This window comes from Meleagris gallopavo, chromosome 4, assembly GCF_905368555.1.
Source record: "Meleagris gallopavo chromosome 4, MGAL_WU_HG_1.1, whole genome shotgun sequence".
NCBI lineage: Eukaryota > Metazoa > Chordata > Aves > Galliformes > Phasianidae > Meleagris > Meleagris gallopavo.
Window position 1 is genome coordinate 60,278,144 of NC_139407.1, and position 20,339 is coordinate 60,298,482.

Here is a 20,339-nt window from a genome sequence, read left to right on the forward strand (position 1 = left end):
ATTTTTCACTTACAATGCTACTTCTTTTTTCTTTTTAATTTTGAAGTCACTACTGTATGCCAAGGAGATAGACGGAAGCTACATACGTGTTCAGATTAAGCAAGGAAGGCCACATCTATCTGCTTGGTACTACCTACAATCTGTAAATCATCATGAGCTCATGAAGAAAGCCTTACCCATGTGTCACTTGGCAAAACTGTTTTATTGGCAGCAGTCTGGTGACTGACCCACAAGCACTTCAGTGCTCACACTGACTGGAATAGCCCAACGTCCTTAACATAACAATCAGATAAACAGAACAGCCAAAAAAATAAAAAGCGTTATCAAGTATTAAATAGTACAGTACCTGTGAGACAGATCCCCTCCCCACAGCAGAGGTATTAGTGACAGACTGAGCAGAAGACAGATTGGATGAGACAGGGTGTTTGTAATGGTTAGAGGAGAGTTTGTCAGTAGATAACCTATTGGTTTTCCTGTCAGCTGGCGGATAGCGCGCAAAGATTTTTGGAGATGGCAAGTTATCGTACAGGCCTGCGTTATCATAAAGCATTTCTTCTCCCATGTTCCTGCTACGAGAAGAAGGAAAGCCATCTTCTGGTTCCCACTGCAATACACACACTTTGGCAGTTAGTAAACAATACACCATGCAGAACCTGAGTGAAATTAAAACATTGGTAAGATTTCTGACCCATAGCAAGCCATCCACAATTAGCAAGCTCATGCTCACTGCTTACACTTGAAGCTAACTACTCAGAAAGGTGGGAGAAGGCACAGAATGGAAAGGAAGCATTGTATTACATGGCACATAGCCGTTTGCATTTTCCATTGCATGAGCAAGCTGATGCTATCCTGTTATCCTTTCTGCTCACAGACTGTATCATCAGTTATTAGCTCAGCACTGAGGGGGGCACAAGGAGAATGTGTTAACAGGGAGACCCTCATGGGCTGCACAGATGAATCTGTGGGATTATATCTGGTACATGAGTTGTTAAAAGTAATAATGCCTAACTGCTAACACATGCCAAAAGGTTTTTTTTTCTGTTTCTTTTTTTTTTTTTCCTCCTTCTTCAGGCTATACGTATTTGCAGTGAATATCAGCTGCTGGTATGCTAGTATTACATTTTATTTCCTGTAAGATTATCATTCTAAGTTAACTATCTAAAATAATAACTACAGGTCATTTCCTTTTTTTTTTTTTTTTTTTCCTTCAGAAAAATGGAAAGCTCAACAACAATACTCCAGTGATTCATTCAATTAATCTTAAAAGAAATCATGGGCCTGGCTGCCAAATATCCTTCCTTAATCCATCCTGGCTGTGGCAGTATGCAACTCACACAAAGGCTTGAGCACATCCAAGAACTATACACAGACTACTCGCCCCACATGCTGTTGCATGCAGTTCCCAAAGGGTTTTTTTTCTACCATCTTTCTGACATTACTAAGAAATGATGGATGACTTTGCTTGCAGTTCACTTAGCACTTGGAAACAATGAATTTTTCTGATCTCAGCCTTAGTGGGAGCATTTACGAAACAGCCCAAATTAAAAGCTGCCATGAGCTGTATCTGCCCTGTAAATTGTAAGGATCACATATCACTAAGGGTAAATATCCATTATGCATTAGAACTATTCCACAGCTGACTGTGATCAGCTCTGTGTATTATGTGGATGGAATCGACCCCTGTGATTCTCTTTTGGGATGTGCAATACCTGCTCTCATGCGGAACGCATCCCCAGGGACAGAAAAATGTTCTGTATGTTTTTTAACAGACACCAAAATGCACCTGGTGTAACTGACTACTTAGTTTTGCCAGCTTCGGTGTGATCTGAAAAATATCCCCTTGAGTCAGTATTATATTCAAGGACTTGGCAACAAATCATCAACAGGCAACTTGCTTTCTAAATGCATGTTGGCTCATGTGCAGGTTAATGTAAGCAATATGTCCCACACCCCTAATACTCTATAGGTGTGAAGGAAGTTTGCAGTCCCCTGTCTGAAAAATAGGACTTCGTTTGGAATCTGCCCAGTGGGCCTTTTTAGATAATATAATTTTCAGATGTCCATGCATTCAACACATGCAAACCATCTGTGCTGCGTAAATTCAATTCTTACCGATCCATTTATGCAGGGAACATCATCGTAATGAAGTGCCATTCCACTCGGACATGCATAGCCATTGGCAGTGCTTCCTCGGTATGGATTTGTGGATATAACTCGCCTGTTCATAAAACTGAATAAAACAAAATAAAAATAATAAAAAACAGCACTTGAACCCAAGTCTAAATGATGATTCTGTAGTACATTCCCTGTGTCAGATTCCGTAGCCTGGAAGCACATATATTCTCATCTTCTGCAGGAATGCTCTGGACAGCTTTCCTTCTTTTGCTACTCATATGTTGCTGCTAGCAGCCAATATTACACCATGTGTTTCCATACTGTATTCTTAGAGCAAGGATAAGACTGTGTGAAAGCCAGGATGGCAACAGCTGTAACCAATCGTTGGCACGTTCACATGGGAACCTGCTGATCTATGTTATAAACCAACTTGCCAGTATCCCATAAACATTCCCTTGTTGTCTGCATGCAGGGGAAGCAGGTGTTTCTGAGTGCACACATGGTCAGGGGGACACAAACTCGGAATCTGGAGGAGCAATAATCAAGCAAAAACTGAATAATCTAGCAAAAAGCTGAAAAAGAGAAAAAGGTGGAACTGATGAAATGTAAGTCAGCACATCCATGAAAATTTGCTAATCATTCTTCCCCATATTCTGGGGATTTTTCATGTCCATGTCAGAACTTTTGGCTGTGTGGAGTTTGTACAATGGCACTATGCTTCCTAGCTCTCCATCTGGGCAACTGTGCATACAAACAGTCCCTATTCTCATTACCACTGCATTTCACATAGTAAATGAGCCCTCTAAAAGCTTCAAAAGGGACAGATAATTTTGCTTTTGTTTGCTCTCCTCAGAACCAATACTGTTGCTTCTTTTACTGGAATTCTGAAGAACACATGCATAATATCACAGACTACAGTGGGATTTGTGTTCAGAGCAGAGATCTGAAAATGCAGAAACTGGAAGATCCAAGCCCAAAGGCTGTAACAATCTCAAGGGTTAGTTTTCTTTCCTAGCAAGCTCTGAAACTAAATGAGGTATAGAGTGAGATTCCAAATAACTCCTATAGATTCAGGTATACGTGAAAGGGAACACAAAGCTTTCTATCTCAAACAATGGGACTATTCAGGCTCTGTGCTGATATTCATAAAATATGACAAAGCCCTGCTAAAGCTCAGAGGGTCTTCTGTAGTGCTGGCCAGAGCTCAGGAATTCTGTGGTTTTAACATTTGCTTACTTTTGGCTTTGAAATAACATCTAGACCATTGAAATAGGTATTCTGAGGGAGACAGACCTGATCCAGCAATGGCTCACCTGAGCCACAGGAGACCCAGACTTGCAGGAGGAATGAACTTGCTGAGTTGAGTGTGAGTGAGCCTTTTAGATCTGCCTCAGCCCCAGTAATGCACAGGCAGGGCATAGGTGGCGTAATCACTAGCCAGAAGCTTTTCTTTTTTAAAACAAACAAACAATAAAAAGCCTACCGTAAATGCCATGATAAAAACTGTTTTATCTCATACTTCATTAGACGTTATTAAAGGGATGCATTTATCTACTGCTTCTCTTAATGAAGAACATTACTCAATTGTTTCTGGTTAGCCTGAAGGACTACATTTGGAGCTGTTATTGTGTTTCTGCTTATTTAAGCAGCTTCATTGAAAGCAATGCGTATTATGCACATTTGAAAACTGGGATATTCATTAACAAGATCTGATGCACCTGCCGTAACTGTTTCCATCAGCAAAGAAAGCTAAAGTTTATCTAAGTATCTGTAAACACTTCATGAACATTATTACACTAAGTCTCATTAAACTAGTTTACAGATGCATCCACATAAGTTAACTGCATTCTGAAACTGCTAAATGGGAAAGCCAATGGAGAAAACTGCTTGGAAACAATTTTCATTCTGCCTTTCCTAGAAGCCTAATGATTCACATACAGAAAATTGATGAGATTATTAATGAAGAACCAACTATTTGGCAGAGCATCAATCTCAGGAAAGTCTGAAGTGACTGAATGTTCACCAAACCTTTAATGACAACCACAGTTAATTTGGAATACGAATATTCATTCTAAAAAGGGTGGCAATAATATTTTAGTATCATTGTCATTTTCCCTCTTTTTCTAGGAATAGTTGAACATCAGCATATGGCTACTCTAGTTGCTTTCTGACAAGTTCATACAGACTTTTAAAGACACCCAGTGAACTTTAACTAATTTTTAATAGGGGAATTTTGCTATTTTGCAAGTTGTTTGACATTCCTTTCTAACATGTGGTCTAGTTGCATATGTTTTTTCACTTGGCTCCAATTAATATCACATTTGTTCAAAAAAGGAAAGCCAAGCAGTATTTGGGGGCGAAAGGTTTCCATTCTGTTTCTTTCTTAAATGTGGTTATTGTGAGATGCTGACTGAAGCAAAAACACATGTCAACACAGGATAAACTTTCTGAACCCTATTAACTTCAAAACAAATATTAACATAAGTCTATAAGCACAGTGCATTTTGATTCTATCAAAACTATCTGGTTTTCACAGAACTGGGATTGTGGTAACACGGAGTCACTTTGATTTCCATCTAAAGACATTCAAGATAGATCCTGAATGAAGCTAGGCGTTTTCTCTTGCTGTAGCTTTCTTAACACATAGCTAGTGGAAAGTGTTCTCTTTAGGAAAACTCTGAAGCTTTTTCTTTTTCTTTTTTTGGAGTTATTGATCTTTTATGAGAGGCAGATGAAGTGTGATTCTCTAATGTACTGTCACACAAATTTCACATTTGTTGAATTCGTAGGGAGTCTCATTTGGCTGAGATGAGGGATGACACCTCTCCAAACTGTCTTGTCAGGCCACTTCCCTTCTGACCCCAGCAAACCACAGGGTACATCTGCAGAGGAGATCTACTGTGGCCCAGTCATCCCCTCACTCCTGCTTCTAAACAGTCTCATCAATCCCAGGAAAAATGAGAGTCTCTTCCCACAGGAGACTGCTTTAGTGACAAAATTCATTTGCACATGTAAATTGCTGTACATACAAAGTATGCGTTATTTTTCTTAACTCAAGATCAGTGATGAAGGACCAATTTGCATTTTAAACAGAATTTCTGTGTTGCACCCAAGAGTGCTTCCCAATTTCCACCTTCCCAATTATGAACTATAAAGAAATTGAACTAGCTTGATGTAATTCTTAATTAATCAAAAAAGGACATGAGAAGGAAACACTGAGAAGGTGACTCACAGTTAAATTTGATGCACACTTCTAGTGGTTCTGTTAAGACACAAATATTATATAGTGAATAGGTAAGTGATTGCAAACAATGTACCCATATATTTATTTACTTTTCAGCATAATTGTCCTTTTCCAGGGTTAATTCTAAGGCTTCAAGCAAAATATAGTGGTTAATAAAGAGACTCACTTAAAAATGAGTCAAGACATGAGTAAAGTTGGCTGGTGTCTGAATTTAACAGAGCTTTAGCAAGATGCCAACAAGATAATCTTAAACACATCTACCATACTGCAATGCTGAGACACTTCAGGACTTCAAAATCTGGCAAAGAGGCTGAGGGGATTTGATAAGCTCTCCTGGCACCAGACTTAATGTACAGATATAAATTCTCATAGTACTGAAAACAACAGGGTAGCCAAATGCCTCTCACCAGAAGGTCTGTTTTGCAGCCTGGATGACACTTGCTGTCATTTCCACATCGATGTAGTCATAGTGCAGAGCTCCGGGGTCTGTCGAAGATCCCGTTTCTGCAAGCAGCATCCCTATCCATCTGCCCATGTCTTCAGAGGAAGATGCCTGTAAGGAGAATGCAAAACCATATGTCAAGTCTTTAGTCCACCACCAAAGTGAGGTAGTCACAGCATTGTTTCAAAATGCAGCATTCTTCTTGGCTGACCATATTATACAAGAGGCTCTGGTTTCTTTCTGCTGAAGTCAGAAAGCCCAGGATTTCTCATTAAATCTGCTTTGCTAGAAGGACTGCACTTTAAGTAAGCCACGTGCTCATCAGCTATGATGTAATACAAAGTGGGCAATCTCCACAAAAGAAATAAAAATAATCATTTAAGGCTAGTGGATTTAGATTCAAGTCATGTTTATTTTAGACTTCAGAAAATTGAAAGCTGTAACTGAATTGTTTTCCTAGGCAGATTTTAGTTAGGATAAATCCTGAGAATTAAACATTATTGCCAAGTACAAACAAGTGGAAAAAAAACCTGAACTAGTAGAAGAAACTTCAGTCATGTTTTTTGAAAGATTCAATTTGCATATGTCTACCTGAAGGTGTTTATTCTCCAAGTGCCAGAAGTACAAATACTTTAAAACTAATTTTTAAAAATTCAAATCTAAACAGTAGCAAAATAAATAAGTGAAAAAAAGGAGGGAAAAAAGAAAAGTGTGAGGTTTCTAAATTTCTCACTCCTTCAATATTTTATGGCCTTTCTCAGATTCTTGAGATGCTTTCTTTCAAACTGTGAACTGCTCACATGCAATAGGACTTGCAAGGATGGGAGATTACCATGACCTCCACTATACTTGGCCTTAAGTGGCTTTTCTTTTTCAAAATACAATAGACAAATATCTCCTGCCAAATCCTGAACCACTTTTCAAAATCCAATTTTAACAAGATCTGAAAACAAGATCTGACATAATTTTTTGAAGTTTCATTTTGACTTTTCAGTTATAACTTGCTCCTGAATTTGTTGCAGAGCGGCATAGTCACCAAAGGCAATTTTCTAGATCAGAAGGATTTCCCACACCAGTTTGCCAGTCATCCTCAGTCAAATTCTGCTCCTTGAAATGAGATCCCATCAGAGCCTGGATCCTTCCACAGGTCAGACTGGCAGCTGTCCAGGCTGCAAGGACCACAGCTTTGTGCTCATCTCTGTTCCCACACCTACAAGCACACAGTTACTATGCAGCTAACACAGAGGTGTATAAAGAGACTCACTAGGTTGCTGGCACAATGTCTTTCTTAATGAAAGATAACACACGAATTCAGACTGAGCAAAAGTGGTTAACATACATAGCAAACAAACGAGAGCTAAGAGCTCTAGAGTTCCCATCAACAGTGATTCATTATTTAACTAGAGCTAAGTTATTTACCCAAAAGGACCATATCTCTGATAAAGAAGTATGCCTAGAAAGGAGAACAGATAATTTAGCACCAGGTCAAAGGAAGGTCAACGCAGGGAAAAGCTTCTTACAGACATTTCTGAAGCGTATTACGTGACTTGTTCCTAAATCTTATTTCTTCTTTTGCCTACAACTCCTATCTTTCTTTCTCCTTTCAGTATTTATTACCCATCTCTACATTAACATTACTCCACAGATTTTTGGAAATGTCACGTTGTTTGACAGTGCTTCCCTAATTTAGTTTGTGGTCGTCTCTGTAAGTCAGAGCCATTAGAGCCACAGCACCTCAAGAACAGCAACCTCCTGCCCGTTTCGAAGCAGTCGGAAGGTCAGAGGATGCTTTGAATCCAGTCCTGGGATGACTTCACATCCACGGAGAGGGATAGAAACAATGTGTGTCTTCAGATCTGTCCTGTCCTTGTGGAAAATGAGTTTATTGTCTTTCACTCGGCACCAGCGCTCACGCCAACGGTTATTTGAGAGCACATTGAGATATCCTGCAATGAAATGAAATGTGAAATGCTTTACTCCTAAGTTTTTTTGAAAAACAAACAAAGAAAAAAATCCACTTATTTTCAAAATAATGCTATCACTTAAAGAAGTTATTTCTCTTGTAATAGGAATACCAGATGGATTTTAGGAAGACAAGTAAATGATTCTGACCCACTTCTTCAATGCAAAATTTCACTATGCCAAAAACCTAGCAAAAAATCATGTAAGGATGTGATCCTGCTCATCTTAAAATGGCTTTTTTGTATTTATCACTGCAGCGGCTGGGTAAGCTGGAGCTTACCGATGATCAAAGCCTCAGTTAAATGGGAGAGGAAGAGTGTTAACAAGCTAAATACAGCTGATGTGTTCATACAGCTCTTCACAGAAGACCCACCTGCTCAGTTTATATTTGCTATATAACCGTGACTGCCCAAATCTTCTGAGAAAATCACAGCTCCCGTTATGTAATTAAGTGATGACTTAACTTCTTGTATGGGGCTGCTGAATTATGGCCTGAACCTCTGATTAATCACCTGAGGCGAGCAATGAGTCAGCCACGGGAGCACAGGTGAAGGCAATTCACCTGTGCTGCAGGAAGGGGTGGAGCCTGGCTGCACCTCTCCTAGACCCATTTAAGAGCTGACTGCCAGTGAGGAAGGATCTCTCTGGAGAGCCACTCCACTGGAGTTCATCTTGTGAGCCCAGGATAGGGTGAGTGACTTTTTTTCCTTACTCCAATATAGCAATTACATTAGCCAAGCTCCTGGATATACCATACCATCTGTATATCCCTTGATTATACATATACCATCTGGTGTATATCCATTGATTGTACACCTTTGTAACATTCACAGTATCCTACAGACCTTGTAAGATTCCTCCACTCAATGTCTGCTTTGCCAATAGAAACAGATTAGCACTGTTAGGTTTACACACAAGTGCTACCTTTTATGATTTCATGTAGAAAGAAGAATGCAACACACTTAAATAAGAATTTAATGGGTCAATATTCATGTTGACAGAAGTAAATTAATACTTAAAACTCAAGAGTTAAATAAATATGAAGTTAGCTAATTTAGCATAACTTTAAGACATGTTTTTTTCCTTTTTTCCCCCCAATATATCACAAACTCATAGAACCAAATCATCGTATCACAAAGATTTGGAAAGATTTATAAGATCACCTAGTCCAACTATCCACCTACCACCAATGTTGCCCACTAAATCATGTCCTTAAAACATCAAAATTCCATGAATAAATAGCATTTTAAACAAACCCTGCTTTCCTTATCATTCTGAATGTCAGATGTAGGCACTATCTAGCGTATAAAGTCATTAAATAGGCAGTTATTTCTTCTCAGTCCCATAGCAATAATCATTCTAAACATCAAAATCAAGACAACGAATGTCCAATTTTTTCTGTCCTGGTTCATTTGTAAACTAAAAAAACCCATCAACTGTTTTTTACTTTTGTTTCCTCACTACAGGTATATTAATTCAGTATGCTGCTGTTTCCAAACACACCAAGTAGAAACGATACTTTGCACAGACCAGGATTTTTCCTCTATCTCAGGTCTGACTTTCATTTAAGCACTTAATCATGTTGGATAGCTATCTTTGGTTTTCATTAGAACTATGACTTATTATTTTTTCTGGATTTCCCTTCCAACATCATGATTCCAATGTCAAAGCTTGATCCAATAGGATATAGCAGATCAGAATTGCGCATAACTTAGAAGATGCCATAAAAAAGGAGGATGTGCTCAGTTCTGTGATTTTGGCTCCTTGTGATGATCACCCTCTCCAACTCTTCTCTCTCTCCTCCTCTAACAAAAAAATCTGTATAGCTGTTTATTATAATAGAATCACTAGAAATGGAAAGCCCTTCATGTGCAAGCCAGCTGGCTAGTTTTGAAGAGTCTCTTTTTCAGACATTACTTTTCCCCATACTCTGTTCCTTATGCAGCTCTCAGAAAAGCTCTTCTAACTCTTCATATTTTGCTTAAATAAGCAGGACTCCATATTCTTCCTCCACAATAGTCTTACTTAAATCTGCAAGACTTAATTTGACCAAAATGCCTTGAATGTTGTTCTAGTTGGGGCATTAGCTCTCCAACTTAGTTCATGTGGCCAAAGACCAGTGATGCTGAGAGAAGAGCCTTGTTATGACTCTAAGTGCAGGTGGATTTCTGTTTCCACTCTAGCTGGGTGTCCCCTGCAGTGTGATTGGGCTTTCCCTTTGTTCATGTAAGGCAGAACATTCTAAAGTGTAAAAGCCTTCAACTACGGAGCAACCTCCCAGAGGGCATTGCACTCAGACAAATTTCTGGTGGTGAGAAACTTTGCAAAGACTTCCTGCCATGACTAAAGCCTAGATACTTAAATTTTTCTATAAAATCTGCAAGTGGTGTAGCCAAATGCAGACAATAGTAATGGCTATATTTATGCCCATATCTGAAATAATGGTAGAAGTAGTGAGAATTAGATTGTACAGCTGTGGTTAACATCTCACATAATATGGAATAATCAACAGACTATGAGACCCAGGAAGTTAGAAGTTTTATGAAAGCCAGATGGTTTGGACAATGCATCTGGCTGGACACAGCTTTTCCCAGCTGTTCCTTTGATAAATCACATCTTTACTTAGTTGATATACAGACATATGCACACACTTACTGAATCAAGGATTTCTTATGGGAATTATTCCCAAAGTGGCCCTGAGAGCCATCTGCAATCTATGAAGTTCTCACTGGTGGTCCATGAATCTTCTTTCATACTGGGCAAGCATCTACTATACTTCATGCACCAAGGATTTCTGCCAGCTGCTGCCTAATCACAGATTTCTGGGTTTTCCAAGATTTCCTAATCAATTAAAGGGGAAAAGTCCAAGCCAAATTCAAAACTGTGCAACCACTTCACAGTTCTCATGCATGGTTTTTTGGATATTTTTTTTTTTGAAAGATTGGAAGAAGGATGGGAACAAACTTGTTCACATCAATAGCCATTACTTAATATTGGAGCACCAAAAGGCAAAGAGGAGAATGTCAGTGCACTGCATTGTTCAGAAATACAGAGCTGTGAGGACACTGGCTAAATGCATTACAAAAGTCCTAAATAGCAGGCAAACATTAGCAGCTCAGATACAAAGCAGACATTTTCTATATGTCTTGTCTTATGTACTTTCTTGGTGTTGTCAAGCACTACAGCTGTCATTAGCGCTGATCAACATCAGCAATTAAAATAGCTTTCTAGAAATTTGCCCAATAGGCACCATTTTAGGAGCAAACAATTAAAGTTAAATAACTTCAGCTAAGACCAGGTGGCTACTGTCATCATTGCCACTGCATATAAACTCATCAAAAATACTTGACTGCTTACCAGGAACCTTTTTCTAAAATGAAGTATAAAGTTATTTTATAATCCAACCTATAGTCATTTTATACCTATTGGTTTGAAAACAGCTTGTTTCCTTCAAAGTCTATGCTACTCTTCTACTTAAGAAGTCAAAGTCTTCTAGACTCTTTGAATAATAAACTCTTGATTACTCTCTTGATTACTCTAGTCTTTCAATCTGAGTGCACCTTTCTGATGCAGAGGTAAAAATTACAGCAGTAAAAGCAAATTCATGGGACTTTCTAGGCTAGAACGTTAAAAATTTTTAGTCACAAGCTGCCTTAAAGACCCAAGAAGAAAAACAACTTACCACATGTTGGAACATCTTCTTCAGCTGATGAGGTCTGTTCATCTGTTGATGGCTTTTTCTTTCCTAAACCAATGATCTTCGTTATTTTTTTCCCTGTTACTTTAGTCACAGTGCCCTTGGCTTCTGTTTTTGAACTTTTTTTCCTCTTCACTATTAAGAAAGCAAAATTTTGCATTTTAGTGTGTTTAAATTATCTAGTCAACAGAGAAAATCTGAATAAAAAAAAGTAGCTTTGGCAAACACTGTAGGTAAACATTTGTACAATTGCAGACTGCCATGAGATAAACATTATATGTCCTCCTGAATATCGATGCCCGTAAATCACCCTTTTGCTATAAAAATCATGGCATTTGGAAGGGTAAGAAGAACAAAAATCAAACTTCTAATTTAATTTCATCTAATCAAGCTTGAAACCTCTTTCCAAAGCAGTCATTCTGTAAGTTTATCAATATGAACAGACTATTCAGCACCTATACGTGAGAATAAAAATCCAGCTGGATGATCAGACACCATTCTAAACACTTATCTATTAAAAGGCAACAACTAATTAACAAAGACATAATATGCTTGCCAGCAAAAACGGCTCTGTTGTTAAGGAATCTAATCACAATAGGCCTTTCAGAAAGACTTATAAATTAGCTATTAACAAGTAAATTAGTGGGATCAGTATAACCAGTCAATTATTAAAAGCTGGCACTTTTTGTATCATGCTTGCTGATCACAAAAAAATATAAAGCTTGCTGAAAGGAGAGATCTTGCTAACATCCAGTCTATGCGTTGAGCCACGAAGGTAACAGGGCAAAGAGTGTGGATATCACTTTTAAAACTGCATATCTGACTAAAATTCTAATTAGCAGAGAAATAAGAAAAAAAGGTTCTAAAACAGAATTTAAAAAAAAAATAGGAAAAGACAATTTATTTGCAAAATAAAACCAAAATAATGAAAGAATCTTTGTTTCAGAAATGACATTCAGTGGATTTGGATTCCATCAACAGAGCAAAAGTCAATCTGATAACTGACAGGGTAGCAAATCTACCCATGTAATTACCCTGATTTATAAGTCAGATGGAAATTACATGTAGGATAGTTACTGATGGAGCTGCTTTAAGTTTACCCCTCACATCCTTAGTTCCATTTCCTACTTTCCCAAACAGAAAGTTTAATGGTTATGGGCTTGTGTAAACAAAGAGAAAAAGAACAAAATGTTCACATGAAAAAGAATTATCTGAAATGATCTGGGAAGAGGAATACACGGAAAACAGAGTAGCAGTTTGAGACTCACAAGGGCACAATTTATCATGTTTAGCTTAATTGCTAGCAAACATGGAAAATAATTTAGTAATTGTATCTGTGGCCAAGACCATATAAATCTTCCACCTGCTACGTGCAGTGCTGAGGGCAAAAAAGTGTTTTTTGGGTGTGGATGGTTTTTTTTCCAGTAAACACCAATGCAGATGTTCTGGCTTCCTTGCAGCACATGCCCCATCAGAATGTTTCCTGCAGGGCACCTGAGCCACTGGTCACTCTGGGACACGTTGGACAACACCTGATTTGGATTCTGTATGATAGAGTTGATTAGTGGGCTGCAGAGATTAAAACCTGAGCAGTGGGCTTTCTGAAAGCTTAGCAGTTATGCTGTGAAACATAAGCATGTACTGCAGCTTCTGGAAACCACAATAATTGACATTGTTCCATTCTACTTGGCATGTCAGAGATCTCAATGGTGAGGAAATGCTGGAAAAATGACACAGGAAGAAGATAGTGGGAATGAATGAAAAGGCGAGACGGCTGGCAGCTGGCACCGAAGCCAGTATTGACACACTGTGTTTCCTGCAGCTCACATTACACTTCAGCCTTACAGCTGCAGAAAAACATCAATTTTGTGCCATCTAGATGATACCACTGCTACACAGCACGTTAAGGAAATCACACAATTTCCTTTGTTTGCAGGAGAAAACAAAGGTAAGAGCACAGGCGTTGAGTTTTTTTAGATACAACTCAGGGAAAATGCCCTCCGTTTGGGATGTGCCTCTGATAACACAGATTACAAGGTAAGCATGGCTCCAAAGCAGCACATTTAAAATTACATGAATATATACACACAAACCCACTGATATGATTATGTACGTTGCAGTATATTAATACAATCATATATAATACTTATTTTTTTATGTGTGCAGACACATACGCATATAAACTGAGATATATATTCATATATATGTAATATGTATGATCCTTTCCTTCTAATATGCAGAGATAGAGAGTTTTTTTTGCTTAAAGTCTATATATCCACTACTTATATTCCTGCTGTACAGTTAGAGTTATCATAAGCAACTGTTAGTTGCCTATAGTGGTCGCCCTTGTACTTAAAAAACTGTACCTCTGAGTAGACAAAAAGCCAAATCATAATCTCTATATTCTATTTCTTTATACTAGTACTGATTTTTCCCACTGAGTAAAAATTCAAAAGCATTACTGACTATTAAGCAAAAAAAAAAAAAAAGGTAGATGTATTTTACTTCCTTTCTCTTCATATTTGCACCTATTCTTTGCAGTAAGCATCTCTGCATTTGAGACATACCTTGTTCTTTTCCATTGCACACTGTGGTGATGCCATTTTCCACAGCACCCTCCCCATCTGAACTTGGTCTCTCAGATGACAACTTCTGCAGGAACAAAGAGATCAGCTGCCCTGCCATATCACATTGTCACCTTCACCACATTAAGTCTCATCAGTCAATTTAAATTAAGCTTGCTATGAATAAAGCACTTTTCAAGCACGGATACACTTCAAAGGTAAACAGAAGTTAATAGAATATTCAGATTTAAATCATTTTTTACAGATCCATATAGAATTTAGAATAGCACAGAAATCACAAATTAAGTCTACATCAAAAGATTTTCCTTCTAAGTGAAAAAATCATTGCACATTACATTCTAAATACATTACAAGATTGTACAGTGTCTCTGTGTATTAACCTGCTAAGCAATGAATAATCTACTAAACACTGAATGTGGATAAGACAACTTTAAAATGATTTTTTTTTTTAAGAATTTCTTCACACATGCATTTATAATACCACTTGTCAGAAAACAGTGCATTCCCACTTGGTGCTTAAATATTTTCAGTATTTGCAAAATAGGAGCTTTTGAAATAGATTTTTAGCACCTGTTATCCTATAATTGCTGTGTATGGGATACAAGATGAGGTGGGATAAAGATTATGCTGGCACCACATCCTTCATGAGTGGTGGAGCCATGAAGATGTACAGAATATTACAAAAAGAAACCATGGAAAAGTTGTTTTAAAGTGAGCATTTTAGAATACAACTATTTATTGATATTTCTATTTACTTCGTTAATGATGTGCTGGTACTTGCAACCATGCAAACACAGCTGCTCTGGGCTTGTGCACAAAAAACATCTGAGCTATTGTGGAAGATATTTTGCTCTTAATTTCCTGGGTACAATGCAATGCAACAATAGTGAGTGCAGTGTGATGCCACCAGAGGGACAGACTGTGCTAAAGTGATAAAACCTTTGTGGTCTGAAGAACATCCTCCCTACCATGCAGTGTCTAGCAGAGCCTCAATAATAGTTGTGAGAAAGTTAGCATTAATCATTTTGGTAAGCTTACCTTTTCCAGCTCTGTCTTGTGTACTGGAGAACTAGACAACGGCCCATCAGAGTCCACAGTGCCCATACAGTTGTTGCATACATCTTTTATAACCTTAGGAGCAAAGGCAAAACCTATTAATTACTTACCAAATACAAATTTGAGAAATGATGTATGAATGTGAAGGGAAAATGGAAAGGAGATTCACATAAACACTTAGTAGGTTGGCAGGTTAGAAAAGCAGTGGTGTGAAAATCTTTCTGTCCACAGCAGTGTGTCAGGCAGGCTGCCACTACAAAGGTCTCATACTGCTTTCCTGAGCCACGTCATGTGCGACCTGCAGGAGACATGGTGTCTAGAGGTGGAAGGTGTCAGTTTCTAGACAAGCTAAGCTCTGAGGCCCTCCTGAGTAAAGAAACCAAAGCGCTGCTGATTTCTGTGTGCTACTTCTGCAATATAAACTTTGCTGACACCATTGAATTACCTGCATTATTATGCCAAAAAAAGTGGGATTAGATCCAAGGAAGTGACGATTGATCTACAGTTAATACTGTGCAGAGGTATTTCATGACATTTTCATTTTATACTTGCATATTGACATAAAGGTATAGGTCAAAGTAATTGTAAATGACTTCTGAAAAATGGTAATGACATTAAGTCTATTTTTAAAATGCTAAAGAAAAATCTCACTGAAATCACTGAGATCTCAATAGAAAGTGAAGTTCAAAACCTGAAACTATTTAAATGTAGACGTAAGTGATGACTAAAGACATCTAATGATTTTCTATGTTATTTATTTTTTTTTCTAGTGAGGTTCCTACCTGGTGATTATCAGCATGAAACTGCATGTGATGATGAGAACAGATCTTGACTCTCCTATTCAGATTCATGCCAATGGAAACTGATTACACTTCTTTTGTCACACACACTACTGCCATCTTACTTGCTTTCTGACTGCAGGAAATACAAGCCTAAGTTCTACCTGAGCAGTCAGAAAAGCTGAGCTAGGGAAAGCCGCAATATTCACTAGTATCCTTCTTAAAGCTTTTCAGCCATACATGAAATGAAAACTTCAAGTAGATATTTGGATAGACTAATAAGGTAACAGCAGACAGAAAACAAAATCAGAATACAACCTTTCCAAGGAGAGTTTTTCAGCATTCAACACATCTAATTAGTGTTTAGCACACCTAATCATTTATGAAAAGCAGATCCTGCCTGAATAACCTGATCTTTTCTATGACATGATGACCTATTGAGTGGACAAGGAAACAGCAATGGATGTTGTTTACTTGGATTTTAGCAAAGCCTGTTTCCCACAGTCTTTTCCTGGAGAAACTGACTGCTCTGGCTTGGATGGATATACTGTCTTCTGGGTAAAAGTCTGGCTGGATGGCAGGGCCCAAAGGGTTGTTGTGATTGGTGTTAAATCTAATTGATAACTGCTTACGACTGGTGTTCCCTAGGGCTTAGCATTGAGGCTAGTTTTGAGTTTACCTTCATTAAATTTGCAAATGACACCAAGTTGGGCAGAAGAGTCGATCTATTTTAGTGCTGGAAGGCTCTGTGAAGGATATGAATGTGAGGTGATGGATGGACTCAACAATCTTAAGGGTCTTTTCAAAACTAAATGATTCTATGACTCTATTCTGTACACACCAGTAATCATCCACTACTGGATTACAGCAACAGCCACATGAGGACAGCAGAGCCTGGCTTGCTCCTACCCTGCTGAAAGCTTTCCTGCTAGACGTGCAGATTTTCCCCTTTCAATGCACATGGCTGTGTTTACACACCCTGCTCTCTCTTTTTCCCCGTTTACAGTAAGTCTGGGTAGGAGTGAGGAGGACTTGGTCTGAGAACTACCAGGCGCAGAAATAATAGCAATGATCTAACTGCCAAAATCCAGATTTCCTTAAATGGGGAGCAGGATAATAACAGCCTCTTCCCAGTTTTGAACTGAACAATTTTGATGTAGAAACCATTAAAGACAGTTTAAAGTTATTTTCACAGCACTGAAGTTCCCTGTAAGGGTGAAGCTAAGCAAAGCAAACGTTTATGGTCTTAAAGAGACCTTAATGAAACAACTCATGAGCACTTCATAAATTAAAGGTACTATACTCCATAAAGACAGGAAGAGAACCAAGTCTATATTACAGACGGAGAGCTCAGAAATGAAAGATTAAATCACTCACTCAATGTTACGTAACAAATCTAAGCATAGGAGGGAAATGAACCTGCATTTTTAGTTCTAAGTATCTTAAAATGTTTCGGTATCCTTTCATGACTGTCTGAACTTCTCTGTGTTTTTTTCTCAGAAACATAAGCACAGTATTATCAAATTCATGGCACTGGGTGTGCTTTCTAATGGAAAATGTAGATATGTCTACTGCAGAACATTTGCATCTCAGAGTTAAACTTCTTCCTAAGTCTCTACACACACATTAGAATTTGTTTCTGTGTATTACTTTCCTTTCAATTACTGGTCTTCAGTTTGAGAAAACACAGTTTCTGGGAACATTCATTTCTGTCTTCTGCATGACCCTGATTCAATGGCTCATGTTTTCAGCATCTGCTCACACCACACAGTTAGTTAATTCTGGCAAAAGCAGATAGTAATGGGAGTTACAGACAGAACAGAGGGAAATGATTTGGCAGTGCTAACTGAATAATATGTGCAAAGTCATGCACTCAAGTAAATACGGTTCTTATCATACCTCACATATTTAAGGAGAAGCTAAAGTGTTTAATTGGGTTGTAATTAAATTTTGATTGAAAAAATAGCATACTGCCAAATAGAAGTTCATGTCAAGATCTGAAGAAAATGGATTTTCAAGTATTCCACACTTCATCTGGGCTCAAGAGGTTCGTTAGCAAATGCTTCCTCATCATCTTCTATGTACAGTATAATTGTGTTTGATGCATATCATAGAATTCATACTTTCAGAGCTCACCAGGATGAAATGCCTTTAATATAAAATGGTTGCCTGGATGCACTCACTATAATTACGTTTGCAGACAGCTGCCATTATAAATGAGGTTTTCACATGCTTATAGCTTTAACTCAAAATTTTAAGGATAAAACATTCCACTCGCGCTGCCAACTCTCAGAATTTCTGTCACAAGACTCAGAGTTCTTGTCAATTTTTTTCTATAATGTTCCATCTCTTGGAGTCATACGAAAACAAAAGAATGCTATTTTCATTTAAAAATACTTGTGAGCAGGAGCAAGGTGAAGTCAGCAAACTTCTATCTGTTGCAATGAAATGTATGAAAATATGAATAAATATATAATCGCAGCAGTTCCAAAACTAAAAAGCAAATAAGAGAAATCCCCAAATGTGTGATTTTTAATAAATGGAATTGGAAGGCTGCACTAGATTACTTTGTAATGGAGCGTACTCCATTAATAGCTTAATTTTTCCCACACATAAGAAAAGGGAAATCATTCTCTTCTTCTCACTATAAATGCATCATATATTATATACACACACGCACAGGACGCCAGGAAAATCAAACTAAGAGTGTAAACATGCTATGTATTAAAATAATTAAAATATATGAACAAATGTAACCAGAAGACAGAAGACCTTTCATTTGGACAGCTTCAAAAGTAAATACATTTAAAATAACCTCTTGCTATTCCATCGCAAGAATTTTAAATACCATTGTTACCATAACAATATTACAGTTAGATTTCAGAGCTGCGTCTTTCAAATGCAGACATGGAAAAAGCTTGTGCAGCCTGCACCATACTATTTTTACTTATTTATGTTATAAGAAGGTCTTGAATCCCCAGCTGGGTCTGGATATGCAAGTGTATTGCATTGATGTTGGCGCCATGAGGAATGAAGGGGAAATATTCGCAGGTATACAGCTGGGAAGATTCCCTGCCCAAAGCAGCTGATAATGATGGGTGAAGCCAGTGGAATTTTTGCCATGTGGTACGTCTGGAATATTTCTCTTTATAAAAGCCTACTACACAAGCAATAAAGTTGACTACAAATCTTTCATACTTGCACTCATACACAAATTTCTATGTGTATTTTCTTTTAAATGACACACCACAACTGCAGGCAAAACAGCTGCCCTACATTTATTCTTTTTACATGCAAAATCAGAAGAATCAAATTAGCTTTTTCCAGCTACCTTCAAAGATCCAATTGCCAGATAAAAATACGGGGTATGCTGTAAAACCAGAAAGTCAGCTACTTACTTACCATACCCTGCCACAAAGAAACCAAGCAAATTCTGAGCAAAAGTATTAAGTGTGCAGCTGGTTACTTGTGGTTGAGCTCTTTGGTAACTGATAAGGAGTAAGACTGAAAGCCTTCCTGTGTCTGAAGAGCTTACAAAACTTTGTCTCGGAAAATACCAAGGGACGAGGTCAGTCACAGACTGTACTTACCACAGAGATGCGATTACTGCATCTCTTGTCCACCCAACACCTGTTTTCATGAAACTCACAGGAATTTAATGTCTGTGAGACAGACACCATCTCCCACAGCAGGCAGAGAAAAGATTAACTTTAAATTTGACTGAGTTCAAAAGAAATGAGAGAGAAAATTGATAATTCTGCTTCATTTTTTGAAGGACATTTGCTTCATTTCTTTATGCAGCTGCAGCCAAACTAGAAATTCATCCAACCAACAGACTCTTCTGTCCCAATCTATCTCTACATCTCACAGAATATAAGAACTGCTAGAAGCGGGGAGAGCTCATGTTCCCTGCCTCTCATCTCTTCTTATATCTGAAGTTGGGAATAAGGTCAAACTGAAATCCGCGTATATACAACCAAGCAGAAGGAAATGCATTTGGCTCCAGAGTTACTCCAGCAATTCTTGCTCCTGAAGCACCTCCTGCTCAGTGCTGGAGGAGCTGTGGGACTTTTGGCATAACTAAATTCTCATTTTCTCCATTGGACCTCTTATGCACAACATATATTAGCATTAATCTTATCCTACTTAACAGAGGACCAAAGTTCTACTAGCACTTTAAAGAGAAGAAATGCCTCAAGAAGTTTACCTACAGAAATTAGAGGAAAAGCAGAAATTATTCACATAGTCTATGCTGTAAGTCCTGAAAATAAACACGTTTTACTTTATGTACTGGAAAACATCATCCTGAAGCATAACCTATCCTGAAAAGATTCATCTTTCTGTCTTACTGCCATTTCTCTGAGTAAACTGGGAATGAGATTCCAGCAAACTAACCAGCCAGCAAGCCTATTTTACTATGTATATATTCCCATAAAAATACTTTCCTGGCATACCTAAC

At 38.0% G+C, this 20,339-nt stretch overlaps 1 protein-coding gene across 12 annotated transcripts in view; it reads right to left on the minus strand.

Moving 5' to 3' along the window:
* The window catches only part of AFAP1 (actin filament associated protein 1), a 114,976-nt gene that overhangs the window by 12,734 nt on the left and 81,903 nt on the right, over positions 1-20,339 (minus strand). For 8 of the 12 annotated variants that reach the window (XR_014883230.1, XR_014883229.1, XM_085223532.1 and 5 more), the window contains exons 7-13: positions 15,084-15,176; positions 14,028-14,112; positions 11,446-11,595; positions 7,536-7,747; positions 5,767-5,912; positions 2,113-2,230; positions 347-604 (exon numbers count right to left, since the gene is read on the minus strand). Coding sequence is in view for 8 of the 12 variants with exons in the window: in XM_085223532.1 (XP_085079658.1) it covers positions 347-604; positions 2,113-2,230; positions 5,767-5,912; positions 7,536-7,747; positions 11,446-11,595; positions 14,028-14,112; positions 15,084-15,176 (1,062 nt within the window). In the remaining 4 variants the exon portion in view is untranslated. The remainder of the gene's footprint in view (positions 1-346; positions 605-2,112; positions 2,231-5,766; positions 5,913-7,535; positions 7,748-11,445; positions 11,596-14,027; positions 14,113-15,083; positions 15,177-20,339) is intronic. The other 4 variants (XR_014883232.1, XR_014883231.1, XM_085223536.1 and 1 more) reach the window with 1 other exon arrangement.